Below are 13559 nucleotides of genomic sequence, written 5' to 3'. Positions count from 1 at the left end.
GAATTATCCCATCGTATTGCAATTTTGTAGGTACATAGATATGAATCGAGATTTAGATGAGTTCAGATCTAACGTAACCGACACTCGAAACCCAAAGAAAGTGTGAGAATACCTTTTGGCGCCTTTTCTTCGGTGTCATGACGAGGGAGAGAGCCTCGTTCTGTTCCGAATCCCTGACTTCCCTCTCGTCGTTCCTCAGATTACAATATTGTTCGCGTTGTTGCTGCTCCCTTTGCTGCTGTTCGCGTTGTTGCTGCTGTTGTTGCTGTTGTTGCTGCTGTTGCGACTGCATCGGTCCGATGCCGTATATTTTTTGCGGCATCGGTGTCTGAAACATCCCAACGGGCCTGACGTGTGGGGGTAGCTGATTCATCTGATTTAAATTATTTTCTGTGGGACCAGAGTGAGGACCATGGTGCCCACCAGCCATGGGCCCTATTTGGGAAAAAGCCGTTGGTTGCGTTGGAGGGGGCCCACCGGTTAGGGGCCCCCGTGGCCCGTTTGGGCCACCGGTAGGTTGTGGAGCTCCCCTGTCGACTACCTTCGTCCTTGGCGATTTCCTTTCGAGCATTTGAGTCGCTATCAGGATATCCTTGTTCAGCTGCTCGGTGGCTACTTGTGCCGCCTCGCTTTGCTTACCGACGATCCTCCTTTGTTGAACAAACCTCGCGACTATACTGTCGATCAGATTAGCGAACGACGAAGAGATTTCCGTTTTAAGAATGTCCGCCAGAATTTCGAGATCCGCACCGGTGATGTGTGGTCCCGAGGAACCTGCCGCCGCAGCTGCGCCCCTGAAGACGTTTAACCTTTCTTGGAAGTCCTTCTGTTGCAGGGACGTGCTGCTGCTGGTCAGCTGTTGTGGCGTTTGCGGCGTGGACGGTCCGGTATTGCTCTGATTCGGTTGCTGCGCTTGACTAGGCGGTTGTGGAGAACTTTGTCGCTGGTGCTGTTGCTGCTGCTGCTGCTGCTGCTGCTGTTGCTGCTGCTGCTGTTGTTGCACCTGTTGCTGCTGTTGTTGTTGCTGCTGTTGTTGCTGTCTCACGGTCGCCTCCTGATGCTGCTTCATCCTTTCGAGTGCGGACTGCTGATGTCCGAGGTACAGTTTATGACCCATGTGGTACATGGCGGCTGCCGCGGCATGCGGATGGTCGGGCGGAAGAGTCTGGAGGCCGTTGAACGCCGGTGGGTGAGGTCTCGGTGGTCTAGGGGGTGGTTCGGGTAGTTGCTGCGGACTGGCGGGTGCGTCGCTGCTCTCACTCGTGTCATGCTCCACCTTGCTCGAAAGTTCCAAATACTTTGCTTGCATCTCCGCGAGTTGCTCGTGCATTATCTTGAGCTGACTCTTCAGAGAGGCCTTCTGCTTTCGTTTTTGCTTTATCGTCGATTGATCATCTTCTTCCTCGCTTTCCTCCTCGTCGTCCATCATAGTGTCATTGATACCGTGCTGGAGAACATGGTGCACGGTTTGTTGCTGCGGCTGATAGAGCTTTCGCTTCTTACAACCGTTTACCGGAGTAGGCTGAAGCGCGGGGCTACTGCGCATCGTGCTAACAATGTTTTCCACCCGAGCGCGCTTCAACTCCGTCGTAGGAGAGCTCGTCTCGGTTTTAGGTATGATCGGGCAAGGAGAATGGCTAGGACTACGCTTGATGTTCAAAGAGTCCTGAATTTCCTCCTTAACCGATACCGAGGCCGACCTCGGAGCCGTGGGACTGGGCGGTAAGCTCTGATCGCAATCGGAGCCATCGAGATTGGTACCGGGCTCGATGCCTACCTCAGCGAATGCCTCCTCCATGGCACGTGCCGTGGAGGCGGCGTCCTCGGCGCTATCCTCCGCGTCAGCAGGCATCACCGTATCACGATCACTGTGGTTCGTGCTATTCACGAGGACATTATTGCCATCACCACTTTCCTCTCCGCCACTCTGCACTGTTCCACTGCGCGCACTATCACTGTTCTGCTGATGCTGTTGTTGGGGACTTTGCTGATGCTGTTGCTGGGACTTGAGGATATCCGCGGTGGTATTGTTATTATTGTTGCTATGTATACTGTTGTTGTTGTTTGGTTGCTCTTGCACGGAAAGGGCGGGCAACTTTCGACCCTGGAGAATGTCGCGGAGCATGTGTTGCGTTAACTCGGCTGTGGCGGGGTCGTCGCAATTGACGACTGCCCCCGGTTGGAGGTTCGCGTTTGGATCCATGCCGGCACCGGTCATCCCGTGTCCGCCCTCTGGCGGCGAACCGCCGGCGTCACTGGCCTGCTTGACCTGCCGTCCGAGTAATTCGTTCAGCATCTTGGCGGGGCCGAAGCCCGATGCCCCGAAGAAGCCGAAGTGGGCGGAATGCTTTTGGGTTGTAGGACCCGTCGTCGCTGCACCCAAGTGACCTTGACTACCAGCCGCTCCAGCCTGCTGTTGCTGCTGTGACTGGTGGTGATGTTGATGGAGCTGTGGCTGTTGTTGTTGTTGTTGCTGCTGCTGCTGCTGTTGATGTTGTTGTTGTTGCTGCTGCTGCTGTTGTTGTTGTTGTTGCTGATGCGACGTCGGCCCGCTACCACTGAAGATCGAGCCGTACAGACCACCGCCGAGGAAGGATGGCCGGGAGCTAAAGTTCGGTATGCTCGAGTAGCTGTTGCGTGGCTCGCCGGCGTCCACGCGCTGTCTGGTGCGCTTCTGCTTCTTCAGGAGTTGCTGTTGCTTGCTTTCCGTGGTTGCTCCGTAGAGGGCGAAACACTCGGTCTCCTCCTCCGATGACATCATCGGCCGTCTGGTTGGTCGGCCCCCCGAAGGCCTCCGCGTCCCCTCCCCGCCAGGGCTCCTTGCCACCCCTCCCCTTCTCGCTCGAATAGCCCCCTCGTGGCTCAGCGCGCTGCCTCTGCTTCTCTGCACTCTCGCTTTCCCCTACCACCGACGACTCTTCTCCTTCTCCTTCTCTCGTTCCTTCCGACGCGCGCGATCCCCACTGCTACTACTACTACTAGCTGAGTCGGCGGCTGCCTTCCCTCTCCACCACCTTCGCCTTCGCCTTCGTTGCCTCCTTTTCTCCTTCCTCCTCTTTGTCTTCCTCCTCCTCCTCCGTCGCCTCCTCTTCTTCCTCCTCCTTCGCTTTTTCCTTCTCCTTCGCCTCCTTCTCCTTCTTCTCCTCTTCCTCCTCCTCCTCCTCCACCGCCGCCGCCGTCGACAACGTCGACGAGGCCGGCACCCTTCTGCTCCTTCCCGCCGGACGACTTTGACTTCCTCCTCGTCTCTTTCTTCCTCACCTTCTTCCTCTTCTTCTTCTTCCTCCTCTTCCGTCGTTTCTCGCTTCCCCTTGGTTTTCTTTTTACTATTCCTCGCCCCGCACTTTCCGCCGTGGGGCTGACGCCAATAACACCTGGGGATGCTTCGTGACTCGGTGTCGGCGGTTCGTCCTCGTAGTAGCCGCCACGAGATGATGTCTCTCCTTCACTGCTCGACTCTTCCGTCCGTTTCCAACGCTGCCGTTCCTTTCTTTATCGGCGTTCTCGCTACGACGATAAAAACGACCTGCAACGCCGCTTCTTCTTCCGTTCAAGTTTTTATCGCTGCAGTTTTTCCTGCTACCCTTGCACGTCTCGTTCTTATTGTTATTCTTCTTAATCTTCTTATCGTTATTGTTACTGCTTTTGTCGGTGCTATTGCTGTTGCCGATTATGCTACCACATACGCATTCGCTGTCGTTTATCGTCGTGCTTTCGTTGCTGCTCTTGATGCTGCCGTTGTTGCTGCTTCTGGTACTGTAAATGTTGTTGCTGTTGATGATCACCGATCGAACGGAGGAGGCCGGAGCTCTCGCGGGCGGAATTCTCGTGCTCCCGCCTGGGAGCTGCATCCTTCGAACTCGCCAAAGGGCTGGGTGCCCCTCGCTCCCTCGTCTCGATTTTCCCTGCTGCGGTTCCTCTATCCGTCTGAAAGTCAAAGGAACGAGAGTTTATATATGCGTATTATCCAAGAGTAGGTATATTCGACTCGAATACGATCTCTCCTACGAACGATCGATCCGTACCATAATAGAAACGTATACTTTATTTCGGCCGATCTCTCGCTTTCCCTCTCTCTACCTCTTTCCCCTTCCCTCTTTTTCTTTCATTCTCTCTCTCTCTCTCTCTCTCTCTCTTTCTCTCTTTCTCTCTTTCTCTCTCTCTCTCTCTCTCTCTTTCTCTCTCTTTCTTTCCAACGAAAGAAAGTATTTGCGGAAACAACGTCTGACAGCCGTTACACGCGGCTATAGACGATTCCCGTAATTTTCCTTTCGAATTCGTAAGAATCTTTAAAGCTAACCGACCGGTCGCGGTCGTCGAACTTTAAGATAATATATTTCTTCTTTTTCACGCAACCGAGCCATCAATCGATAAGTTATGTCGGTTCAACGTACGATCGCGAACAAAAAGGGGGTAGGGAGTAACCAGTGGCAGTGATCGTTTAAAAATACGAAGACCAGTGAAGAAAAAAAAAAGAAGACGTCCCTTGGGGCATCGTAGAAAAATTCTAAACACCGAAGAAGAGGAGAACAGAATGAGAGAAAGCGCCTGGGAGTCGCGGTCATAAGAAAATTGCTCGCTTTGAATATCTTATTCGTTGTAGCATAAGTAGCTTACGTTAGTCGACTCGACTCTTCATGCGTCTTTGTCGTCGTCGTCGGTCGATGCTCGATGCTCGCCCCCGAAGAAAGGGGCACGAAAAAAATAATTAATGCCACGCTCATCGTGAATCGTTCTAGGAGTATCTATATTTATAACTACACACTTCCATTTCTAACTTTCCTCGACGACATTCACGACTATATACTTCTTGTCTATTTGCGATCCTATGCACGTGCGTCGATCTATTCTTTTTCCTCGTATTAGTCAGGAAACTATACTAAAAATAAAATGCATTTCGTCGGGTTCAATAGGTCAGACAGGAAGGAATTCACTTTTTATAAAAGTATCTCGTATTATCTATGTTTTATGTTACGTTCGACAAAAACGACAAAACTAAGTATTTTGAAAAGTATTCGTAACAATGATTCTTTGCCACTTTAGTTTCCATTTTTTAACATTCAACACGTACGACGTTGAAACGGTTTCATCATTTACTTTCTCTTTCTGTTACTCTTGTGGTTGAATCGATGATGCGTATAAGTGCGTAAACGCAAGCAGCTTGTACACACATGGTCTAATGTGACAACTCCGTGTAGAAACTAACACGACGCCGTAGGCGCTCTGTATGTATCACGTACGTGAGCTCCGAAGCAACAGCTGAGCAGCTTAAAGCACCTGCGCTCAATAGGCCGACATATTCCATAGTTCGCGCTTACGCACCAACCGCCTTCGTTCGAGGATGCGCGAGTACTCGTCTCGATAAATCGACAGGGTGTGGTGATAGGAATGCGTGCGCGTAATATACATGCCTATCGCTTTGCTGTAACGAATGGGAAACCTTAGAAAAAAAATTCCGCAAATACGGAGCACGCGAAACGAAATATTCGTATCTTTGGGAAGAAATGTTTATCTTCTCAATGAATAATTTTTCAAAAGTAATTTTTGTCAATGAAAGACTTCGAAATAATCTACTACCGTATATCTTTTATACTAGACATCAACTCTTAATTAGATTTCTTTTTTTCCCCATAAGTAGATTCGTGAAACCAACAGATCTCTGTTGAAAATATAATTTTCTTTCAAATAACAGCCGAAAACGTTTTCATTGCTTCGATTTAAGGATTCTATCTATTCAATTACTTTTTAATTAATCCCGTTAATCTTCTTATAATTAATTCCGAATTGATCTTCTTAGAACCGATACGCAGACCCAACTGCTTTTTGTACCGTGAATAATCTTGCGTGCCTCTTGTCGCACATTTAAATTGGTATTACGCAAGCGTTCAATTATGACTAGTTACACTACTTTTACATGCGCGTCGAAGAAGAGCGAGGAATATACATATTCGTTGGCATTATTCAGAAGAAGGATGCAAAGAGGATAAGATAGGGACATTCGCAAATTGCTTACTCAAAAGATAACATATGGTCTCGGACTCGATAACGTCTACAAGAGTCTCGTACCTAGGCGCGTATGGTAAAAAGAAGGGAGAGCTTCGAGGGGGGTCACAGGAACTTCTGTTCTTCCTACTTTTAAACGCTACTTCCCCGTGTGCCGCCATGCGTGAGACGAGCAGAACAAAAAGAGGTGCCGGTACCCTGACCGGAAATGGCTTCAGGAACTCTCCCACATTTCGTCGATTTCAAAGTATATACGTCGAGTTAATTACGCTGATCGTATGTCTACCTCGTTCGGATGTATATTCATGCACGTTGATCGAATCGAGCTTATTTAGTTAGGAAGAAATATTTTCAATCTTTTAGAACCAGACTATGCTTCAAGTAGAAGACATTTTTGACAGGAAACGTTCGAAAGATTCGTCTGTATTTTGTTTTAATTTTCTTCGTTAGTAACAAGCTTAGATAGTGTCGAGACCATACGATGAGCCACCAACAACCACTTCCTGTGCGTCATGCGACATTTACCGTTTAAGCAGGTGACTTGATTTCGAAGGGTGATTGCGGTGACTATGGTGGTAGGGTTCCTCGATAAAATAGTAGGCGAAAAAAAAAGAAAAAAAGAAAGAAGAAATGGCGGCAGGTAGAGGTGATCCATCGAAGCGAGCTTGTTGAAGTTAAAGTTAAAAGTTGGGTGAGAGGCAACCGTGTCGAGTAGGTATAAACGTGCTTTTACAATTCGCTTTAGGAAAATTCGCGGACTGGCCCGTAGAGTATAGCTATTGTTCGGAACTATCGAGCCTGATAACTTTTAGCTACAACACCTCGGGTAATTAAGGAGGAGACCCGTCGAACAAAAGTACCGACTCGTGGAAGGCGTTCATTAATCTCTTTATCATCGATCGCTAAAACCGAGAACAGGTTCACATGCAATCCGTTCTTCGTGTTTTACAGTGATCGGATATCGTGTGCGTGTTATATATGCCCGAAGCATTACAGTCCTCGGTACGTACACACAACGCGCCTAACGCCGTCAACAGGGCGCTGAAGGAGAAGCGAATTTCCGACTAGCAGTCGCCAAACAATACGATACGCCGATAATTTCGATCGGTTCGGTGATATTCATAAAAGGTTGTTACTAAAATTCCTAGTAATTTCCATCACCGATTTTGATGTATCCCGTCTCGCGAGAGACTGACGGTCGTTACCACGCTCTGTTGCTTTATCTTTCTCGCGAACGAATGCAGCATTTCTATTAAACGTTTAATGATCGCGACGCATCACCGATTCGCTCGGTTAATATCGGGAGACATTAAGATAATGCGATCGATGCGCGACGGTATCCTTAAATGGCGATTGTGAACGATACAGGGTGGTATGAGGGTGGTGTAACCAGAGAAAGGGAAGGAAAGAAGCGTCGTTAACGAGAGAAGAGACGATTATATTTTTCGATTTTTCTCTTTCCTCCTACTCCCAAGAGTAGGTATAGGAGTGCTGGGCAAGGTGGTGTTTTCCGTATCGAAGCATCACATGTGGCGTGCGTACCCCACATGGTGTCGTCGTCGTCGTCGTCGTCGTCGTCGTCGTCATCGGGGTAACATGGCAACGGCATGTGCATCGGAATTTTACTCTGTCTTTTTCCCTCTAGTAGATATCATACGGTGAGAGTGTTCGCAGGGGGTTGCATGGGAACTGTACAATGGTCATCAGTCCATGTCCGTCGGTGGTAACTTCGTGGACTCTTCCGTCTTTCACATTTTACCTTATAGAACGCCGCCATGCATCGTTGCTTTTTTCTTTCCCCTTGTTACGAAATTATTCTAACATTCGTCTCTTTATTATCCTCTATGTGGGTAAACGCAACCCTCGCTCTCGGCATGCACTCGCGACTACGAAGGACGACGCCTCCACTTACATATGTACATTGACTCGTCGTACACGTACATAGGTACGTATGTGTGTATGTGTCTACGTGCCTAACGCCTACGTATCCAGCTCTCTATACGCAGAGAGACACGTTCGCGTACCCACACACCACCCCCTTTGTGTACGTACACATTGAGTTCTCACACGCGTTCAGCATATTATCGGGCTGCTCCGATGCAACAAGTTGACCGGGTGTCAATTGATGTGTTATTAATTGGAGGTTAATTGCGTTAATGCGCTCTCAACCCCGCCTCCCCTTACCTCCGACCACCACCAGCATCACGACTACCTACCACGGGCCATCGACAGAACCCGCTGTTTTATTATTATTTTGCATTTGAATCGTTTCGATTTACTGGCACGCGCCCAAACCAAACTCTGATGAGGAGGTGAGGGTGGGAAAGAGAGTAATGGGGTGCCGATTGGCGCCCGATGAACGGGGCGGAGAGGAGGCCGAGAGAGAGAGAGAGAGAGAGAGAGAGAGAATGAGAGAGAGGGAAAGAGAGAGAGAGTATTTAAAAGCGTCGGCCTGTCACCGATTTTCATAATTCACAGCTCGTTAAATTTGTTTCGCTTTTTGCCTCGCTTTTCGTGGTTACGCGGCCTATGGCCATTAATTTACTTTCGGTCGTTTTCAATGAGTTTAATCGCGTTTCAAAAACAATGTGGGTCAACGCCACGGCCGTGTTATTTCTGGCACGCGAGCATGACCTTTCCTCGATTTTCATTTCGATTTCAGTATTCATTCACGCGACTACCTGTATGCTGTGAGTGCGAATCGAACTGTACTTTAATGACGAACTTTACGTTGGGAATTTGTCCTATCGTTTTAAAGATCAAATAAAGAATGTAGTATTTGTAGAATATTTTTTGGATGGAACAGCAAGGAAAAGCTTCGATACTTTTATGGAAAATATTTTTCTTCAAATTTTGTTTACGAGTAAAAGTTAATCATGCAAAAATGAAAAGAGAATACAAAAGAAGAAAGTTATATTATAAGGAAAAGAATAGAAAAAGAAGAGAAGGAAGACAAGGTCAACGAATTCCCAAGGCAAGCTTGCAAATCTTTCCGAAGACTTTTCACGATCGGTCCTACGTGTTCCCATGATTTCTTCTGTGGGAAACGCTAACGTCTGATATTGAAGGCTACAAAAAATCTTACGACTCCCTTCGTCCTCTCTTAGGAAAGGAAGTAGGAACAACGGTCCTTGCCCTCAGTGGCGTAGTCTTTTAATAAACTTACCAAAATATTAGATCGTTTAAGATCTTTAAAAGAAAATGATATATTCTATGTATAAAATAAATCATTTCATGCCATACATTATATTGATCGTGAATTAATTAAATGTTGTTATAAATTGACGCAACGAAAGAGAAATTATATCGTTAATAAAATATCTAATCTAATATAATTAAGAAGTCATCGATAATGTCATTGCAAAAGATCGATGTTTGTAAAAAAAAGTATAGAAAAACGAGTACAAAACTGATTGGAAATCGAAATAAGTACGTAACCATAAACGCATGTCTTGTTTAAAAAACATCTTCTTTCGAAAGATATCTTTAGTTGAAAAATATGAGTTTTACGCCACTGTAAGGTAAAGAAGGCCCCCTCGGTAGTATTCAGGTGGTTCAGCTGGGTGCCGTCCCCCGCTTTAAATGTCCAGGTATCCCTCAGATGGTTCCTACCAAGGTAACTTCTCGAGACTGCGTTTTCCCCCTCGAAGGAACTCCTTGGGGTGAGAGGTGAGTCTAAGGAGAAGGGAGAAGACGGTAGAGAGAGAAAACTTCTTAGACGACTTGGAAGTCGCGCGTGCCAGCTGCCGTTTCGAGGCGTAACCGACGTTTCGGCTTCTTGTTGCCATTGTTGGAACCCCACCGACTGCACCCTCCAACGTCTTAGCTCATCAACTTGGGATCCCCTCCCAACGTCTTAAGAGTCGCACGAGCAACCAGTATCTACTGTTTGACTCGTGCCAGCTTTGCGTAACGGTCGTCGTTTCCTTTCTACTTTCTTCGTTCCTCGATTTTATACGATCGTACGATATGCAACGAAGAAATATTCTTTTATCTTTTTTTTAAAACACGGTTTAATTAAAGGTCGACTATGTAGACACGAATTACCTTTTTATGTGCGCAGTTGTTAATCTTTTTCTTTTGTTTTTTCTTTTCTTTTTTTTTTCTTCTCCCACGTAATTCTTTCCGGTACGTATGTACTCACATTTATCTTTTTTTTTCTCCAGCAAAGAAAGGATTGGTAAAGAGATGGAGAAAGGACGGTAACGTCAAGAGTCCCAGATTCGTGAGTGGAGCAAGTAGGAACGAGGAAGAAGAGACGGAGGGTAGCTTAACGACGAATTTCCAAAGGCTTTCCTTCTCATTTATTGGCCACGGGCTAGTTTTCGAGGTAGTTATGTAGATACGTCCGCGGCATATTGGCAAGCAAAAGCGTCCAGGATTACGGGCATTATTATTGTTGGCGTTTCGAGGCGAAGTCTCCTTGTGGCACATGGCCAACACGCTTTCCAGTTTTTGCGACGACGACGACTTTCGTGTCGTGGATATCGTCGGGCGCCTCAGATTACTTAATTATATTCAATTGCCAAAGTTCTTTCTCTGTGTGTACGCGTGGCTATCCGTGGGAGCGAACGAAAGTTCTCATTTCGAAAAGTATAACAGAAACGAGCAATGAGCCAGAGAGCCTTCTGCTCTGCGCCGTTAGCCAACAGATTTTTCTGTCTTCGGAGAGGCATGACGAACTCTTTCAGATTGATCTGAGTTTTACGAAACTAGACTGCGTTAAAGAGATATTTATTACTCGAAGAGATCATAAATCGAATAGTCACGATAGACCAATAGATAGTGATCTTCGAGACAGCTGAATTGGTGCTCTAGATAGGAAGTGTCCAGCAAATAAAGAGTCCACAAGGCACATACCTTTAACGACTCCAGGAGAAACGAGAAACACCTGGTCAGCTGCAGTAAGCCTTTCTCAATAAAACTCAAAGTCTAACCGAAAGAAGCTTGATCTTTGAGAAATCTAAGAAGGCAAACGTAGATATCTTCTTTCTTGACTTATCAAGCGATAGGACGCGTCGTGTCCGCGCTAGCCTCCGTAGAACGACGCGCGGCGAGCGGTGGTCCGATCGTTTGAGCCAATCACGCAGTGATTGAGTATAATGGACTTGCGTCTTGTCCCCCAGGTCAGTGGTTCTCGGCTGAACGAGAACGATCCACGGCTGAGCGATTCCGTCGTTAGATCGAGAGTCGACTCGCACTTGGGTTGGTCACCCACACGGCGTAAGTGACTAGGGCACAGGATGAAGGCTGTGTCCGAGTGCGCGAACGGCCGGTCGGTATGATAATGAGGAAGGTGACTTCCGACGATCCATATATCGCGACGAGGAGAGAAAGACAGATACTACTCGTGGATGCACTGATAAAGAGAATCCAATCGAGAGGGACTGAGTGAGATAAAGAGAAAGAGAGAGAGAGAGAGGAGATGGTAGGTAGTAGAGCTAGATGGTGTATAGTAGAAGTATGGCAAGTATAGTAGGGTCCAAGCGAGTATCCATCCAAGGAACGGACACTCCAATCCAATCCCTCTCTCTCTCTCTCTCTCTCTCTCTCTCTCTCTCTTGCTCCCTCAATATGTCCTACGCTTCGACGTAAGCCTCCGGCTCTCGCCTCCTCCTCCTCCTCTTCCTTCCGTGGCCCTCGCCTCGCTACAAATTGACATGAGAGACAGGACACGGAGGCACGACGCGACGTGCGTCAGCGGGTCACGTGTGTTGAGCTCGAGGAGCGGAAGACTCTTCGTGGTCCACACTGACGCGCGCGAGAGAGGGTACTCTCTCTTCGTACATCGTAACGGGACAGCCAAAGACGAGTCTCTCTTTCTCTTTCTCTCTTGTTTGCTCTCTAGCTCTTCACACATATGCATGTACTCGTCAAAGAGAAAGGGAGACGAAGACTCTTCTCCGCAAACGCGACGAGCCAATTTTCCCAAACGCAGTCAATTCAGCTAACCAGCTAAATTTGCAAGTGAGATAGAAAGAGAGAGAGAGAGAGAGAGACAGAGAGAGGGAGAGGAAAGGGCATTGAGAAAAAACACGAGTAGCGAAGGAGACAAGAGATAGAGATGAGTGTATAACGCACGACACGAGTATTTGCATGAGAAGCAAAAGACTGTCTCTCTCGCGGATACGGTGACACGGCGAGCGTGTACGGGCCGGTTCCCAAGTGTCGGGTGAGCCACGGCAAGCGGTTAATCCAATTGAGTCAATTTGGGTTAACTTGAAGTCGTCTAAACAGCTTGTTTAGACGACCTATGATGTATGCGTAACCGCCGCGTATCCGGTCCTCTTCCTTCCTACTTTAACGAGACCTTTCCAGGCGCGAGCCTTCGACGAACTTTGAGAGGGAAGGAAAGGGAAGAAGGGAAAGGGTTCGGAGCTTTGCTTTCGAGCTGCACTGATTCGATCGATACTTCTTCCAACCGAACTCGGCTTTTACGTGTACGTTGCGATTGATCAACTCTTTTGTATTTGTCTAAGTCTATCTATAACTTTCAGTTCAGTTCAGTATAAAATTCGATATAAATACATTGATATAATTAACAAGTGTAGTTATAACAAATATGTAAAAATCGATTTTACATTACTTGCAAAGAATCGCGAATAGTGAAAACATGAAGTCGAGAGTTTATAGACTACCTTCTCGTTTATAGTTAAGAAAGAGATAGGAAGGTAGAAATCGATTTCGACCTAACCGTGAAATTACGATCTTATTTATTTCGCGTTGAGATATAGTTTCTATGTATACTCCCGAGGATTCTATCAAAAAAACTTCGAGTACCATACGATTCGTCGAATAATATCGGCGAAATAAGGGGAACGGAAGTTGCACCGGTCATCGAGAAAAATGACGATGAAATTGGAGGAAGCTTGGATGTATTCGAGCGTATGACGATTTAACGACTGTTTACGGGCCGGTCGCTTATATCGCGGGAGGAATCGATTTCAATGACTGTCTGGTGCGGAGCGAAGGCGCGTCTAGCTAACCACCACCTTCGTGGATGATGTAGTCATTGAGCTCTATGCTGCTCTAGTGCGGAGCACGCGAGTATTTGCTCAGGGTACACACTAGACTCGCCTCCCCAGCTGACGTTGATTGAAGGAATAAGGGAAACGGCGAGCTCTCTCAAGTACTCACCACCACCACTACCAGCACCGCTACCAGCACCATTACAACCACCAGTACCACTATCCTTACGTCCACTACCACACTATCCTATCTACTATCACTAACGTAGCATCAGCGGCAACGGTCCAGCCGATAGTCCTTGCGTCTGTTTATTCCTCAATGACCTTCGTCTCGTCGTTACTCACATTAATTCGTTATCTACGACTTATCGGACTACGCGTTCATCGCAAAACAAAATCGTTTGTAGACGAATGTGCACGTTAATTAAACGCCGACTCTTCTCGAGATAAAATACAACGTGCAATGGTAAAACGAACGAACCAGCGAACGAATGAACGACGTTAAATGACTACGGAAATTAAGAATTACAAGACGCGATAGAGATTCGAAGAGATATAGGAAACCGAGAGAGAGAGGAAAAGAAAGGG

At 47.2% G+C, this 13559-nt stretch overlaps 2 protein-coding genes across 7 annotated transcripts in view; both read right to left on the bottom strand.

Annotated features, from left to right (window-relative positions):
* The window catches only part of LOC127064684 (homeobox protein prospero), a 59808-nt gene extending 57039 nt beyond the window's left edge, over positions 1 to 2769 (bottom strand). For all 3 annotated transcript variants that reach the window (XM_050996123.1, XM_050996124.1, XM_050996125.1), the window contains exon 1: positions 113 to 2769. In XM_050996123.1, the coding sequence (XP_050852080.1) occupies positions 113 to 2761 (2649 nt within the window). In that variant the 5' untranslated portion in view covers positions 2762 to 2769. The remainder of the gene's footprint in view (positions 1 to 112) is intronic.
* A 552-nt stretch (positions 2770 to 3321) lies between these two features.
* LOC127064688 (probable serine/threonine-protein kinase clkA) overlaps positions 3322 to 13559 on the bottom strand; it is an 85211-nt gene continuing 74973 nt past the window's right edge. For all 4 annotated transcript variants that reach the window (XM_050996132.1, XM_050996130.1, XM_050996131.1 and 1 more), the window contains one exon: positions 3322 to 3927. In XM_050996132.1, the coding sequence (XP_050852089.1) occupies positions 3327 to 3851 (525 nt within the window). In that variant the 5' untranslated portion in view covers positions 3852 to 3927 and the 3' untranslated portion in view covers positions 3322 to 3326. The remainder of the gene's footprint in view (positions 3928 to 13559) is intronic.

This window comes from Vespula vulgaris, chromosome 6 (genome assembly GCF_905475345.1).
Source record: "Vespula vulgaris chromosome 6, iyVesVulg1.1, whole genome shotgun sequence".
Lineage (NCBI taxonomy): Eukaryota > Metazoa > Arthropoda > Insecta > Hymenoptera > Vespidae > Vespula > Vespula vulgaris.
The sequence above is the reverse complement of the archived record's forward strand: the minus strand, read 5'-3'. Positions and strand labels throughout refer to the sequence as shown.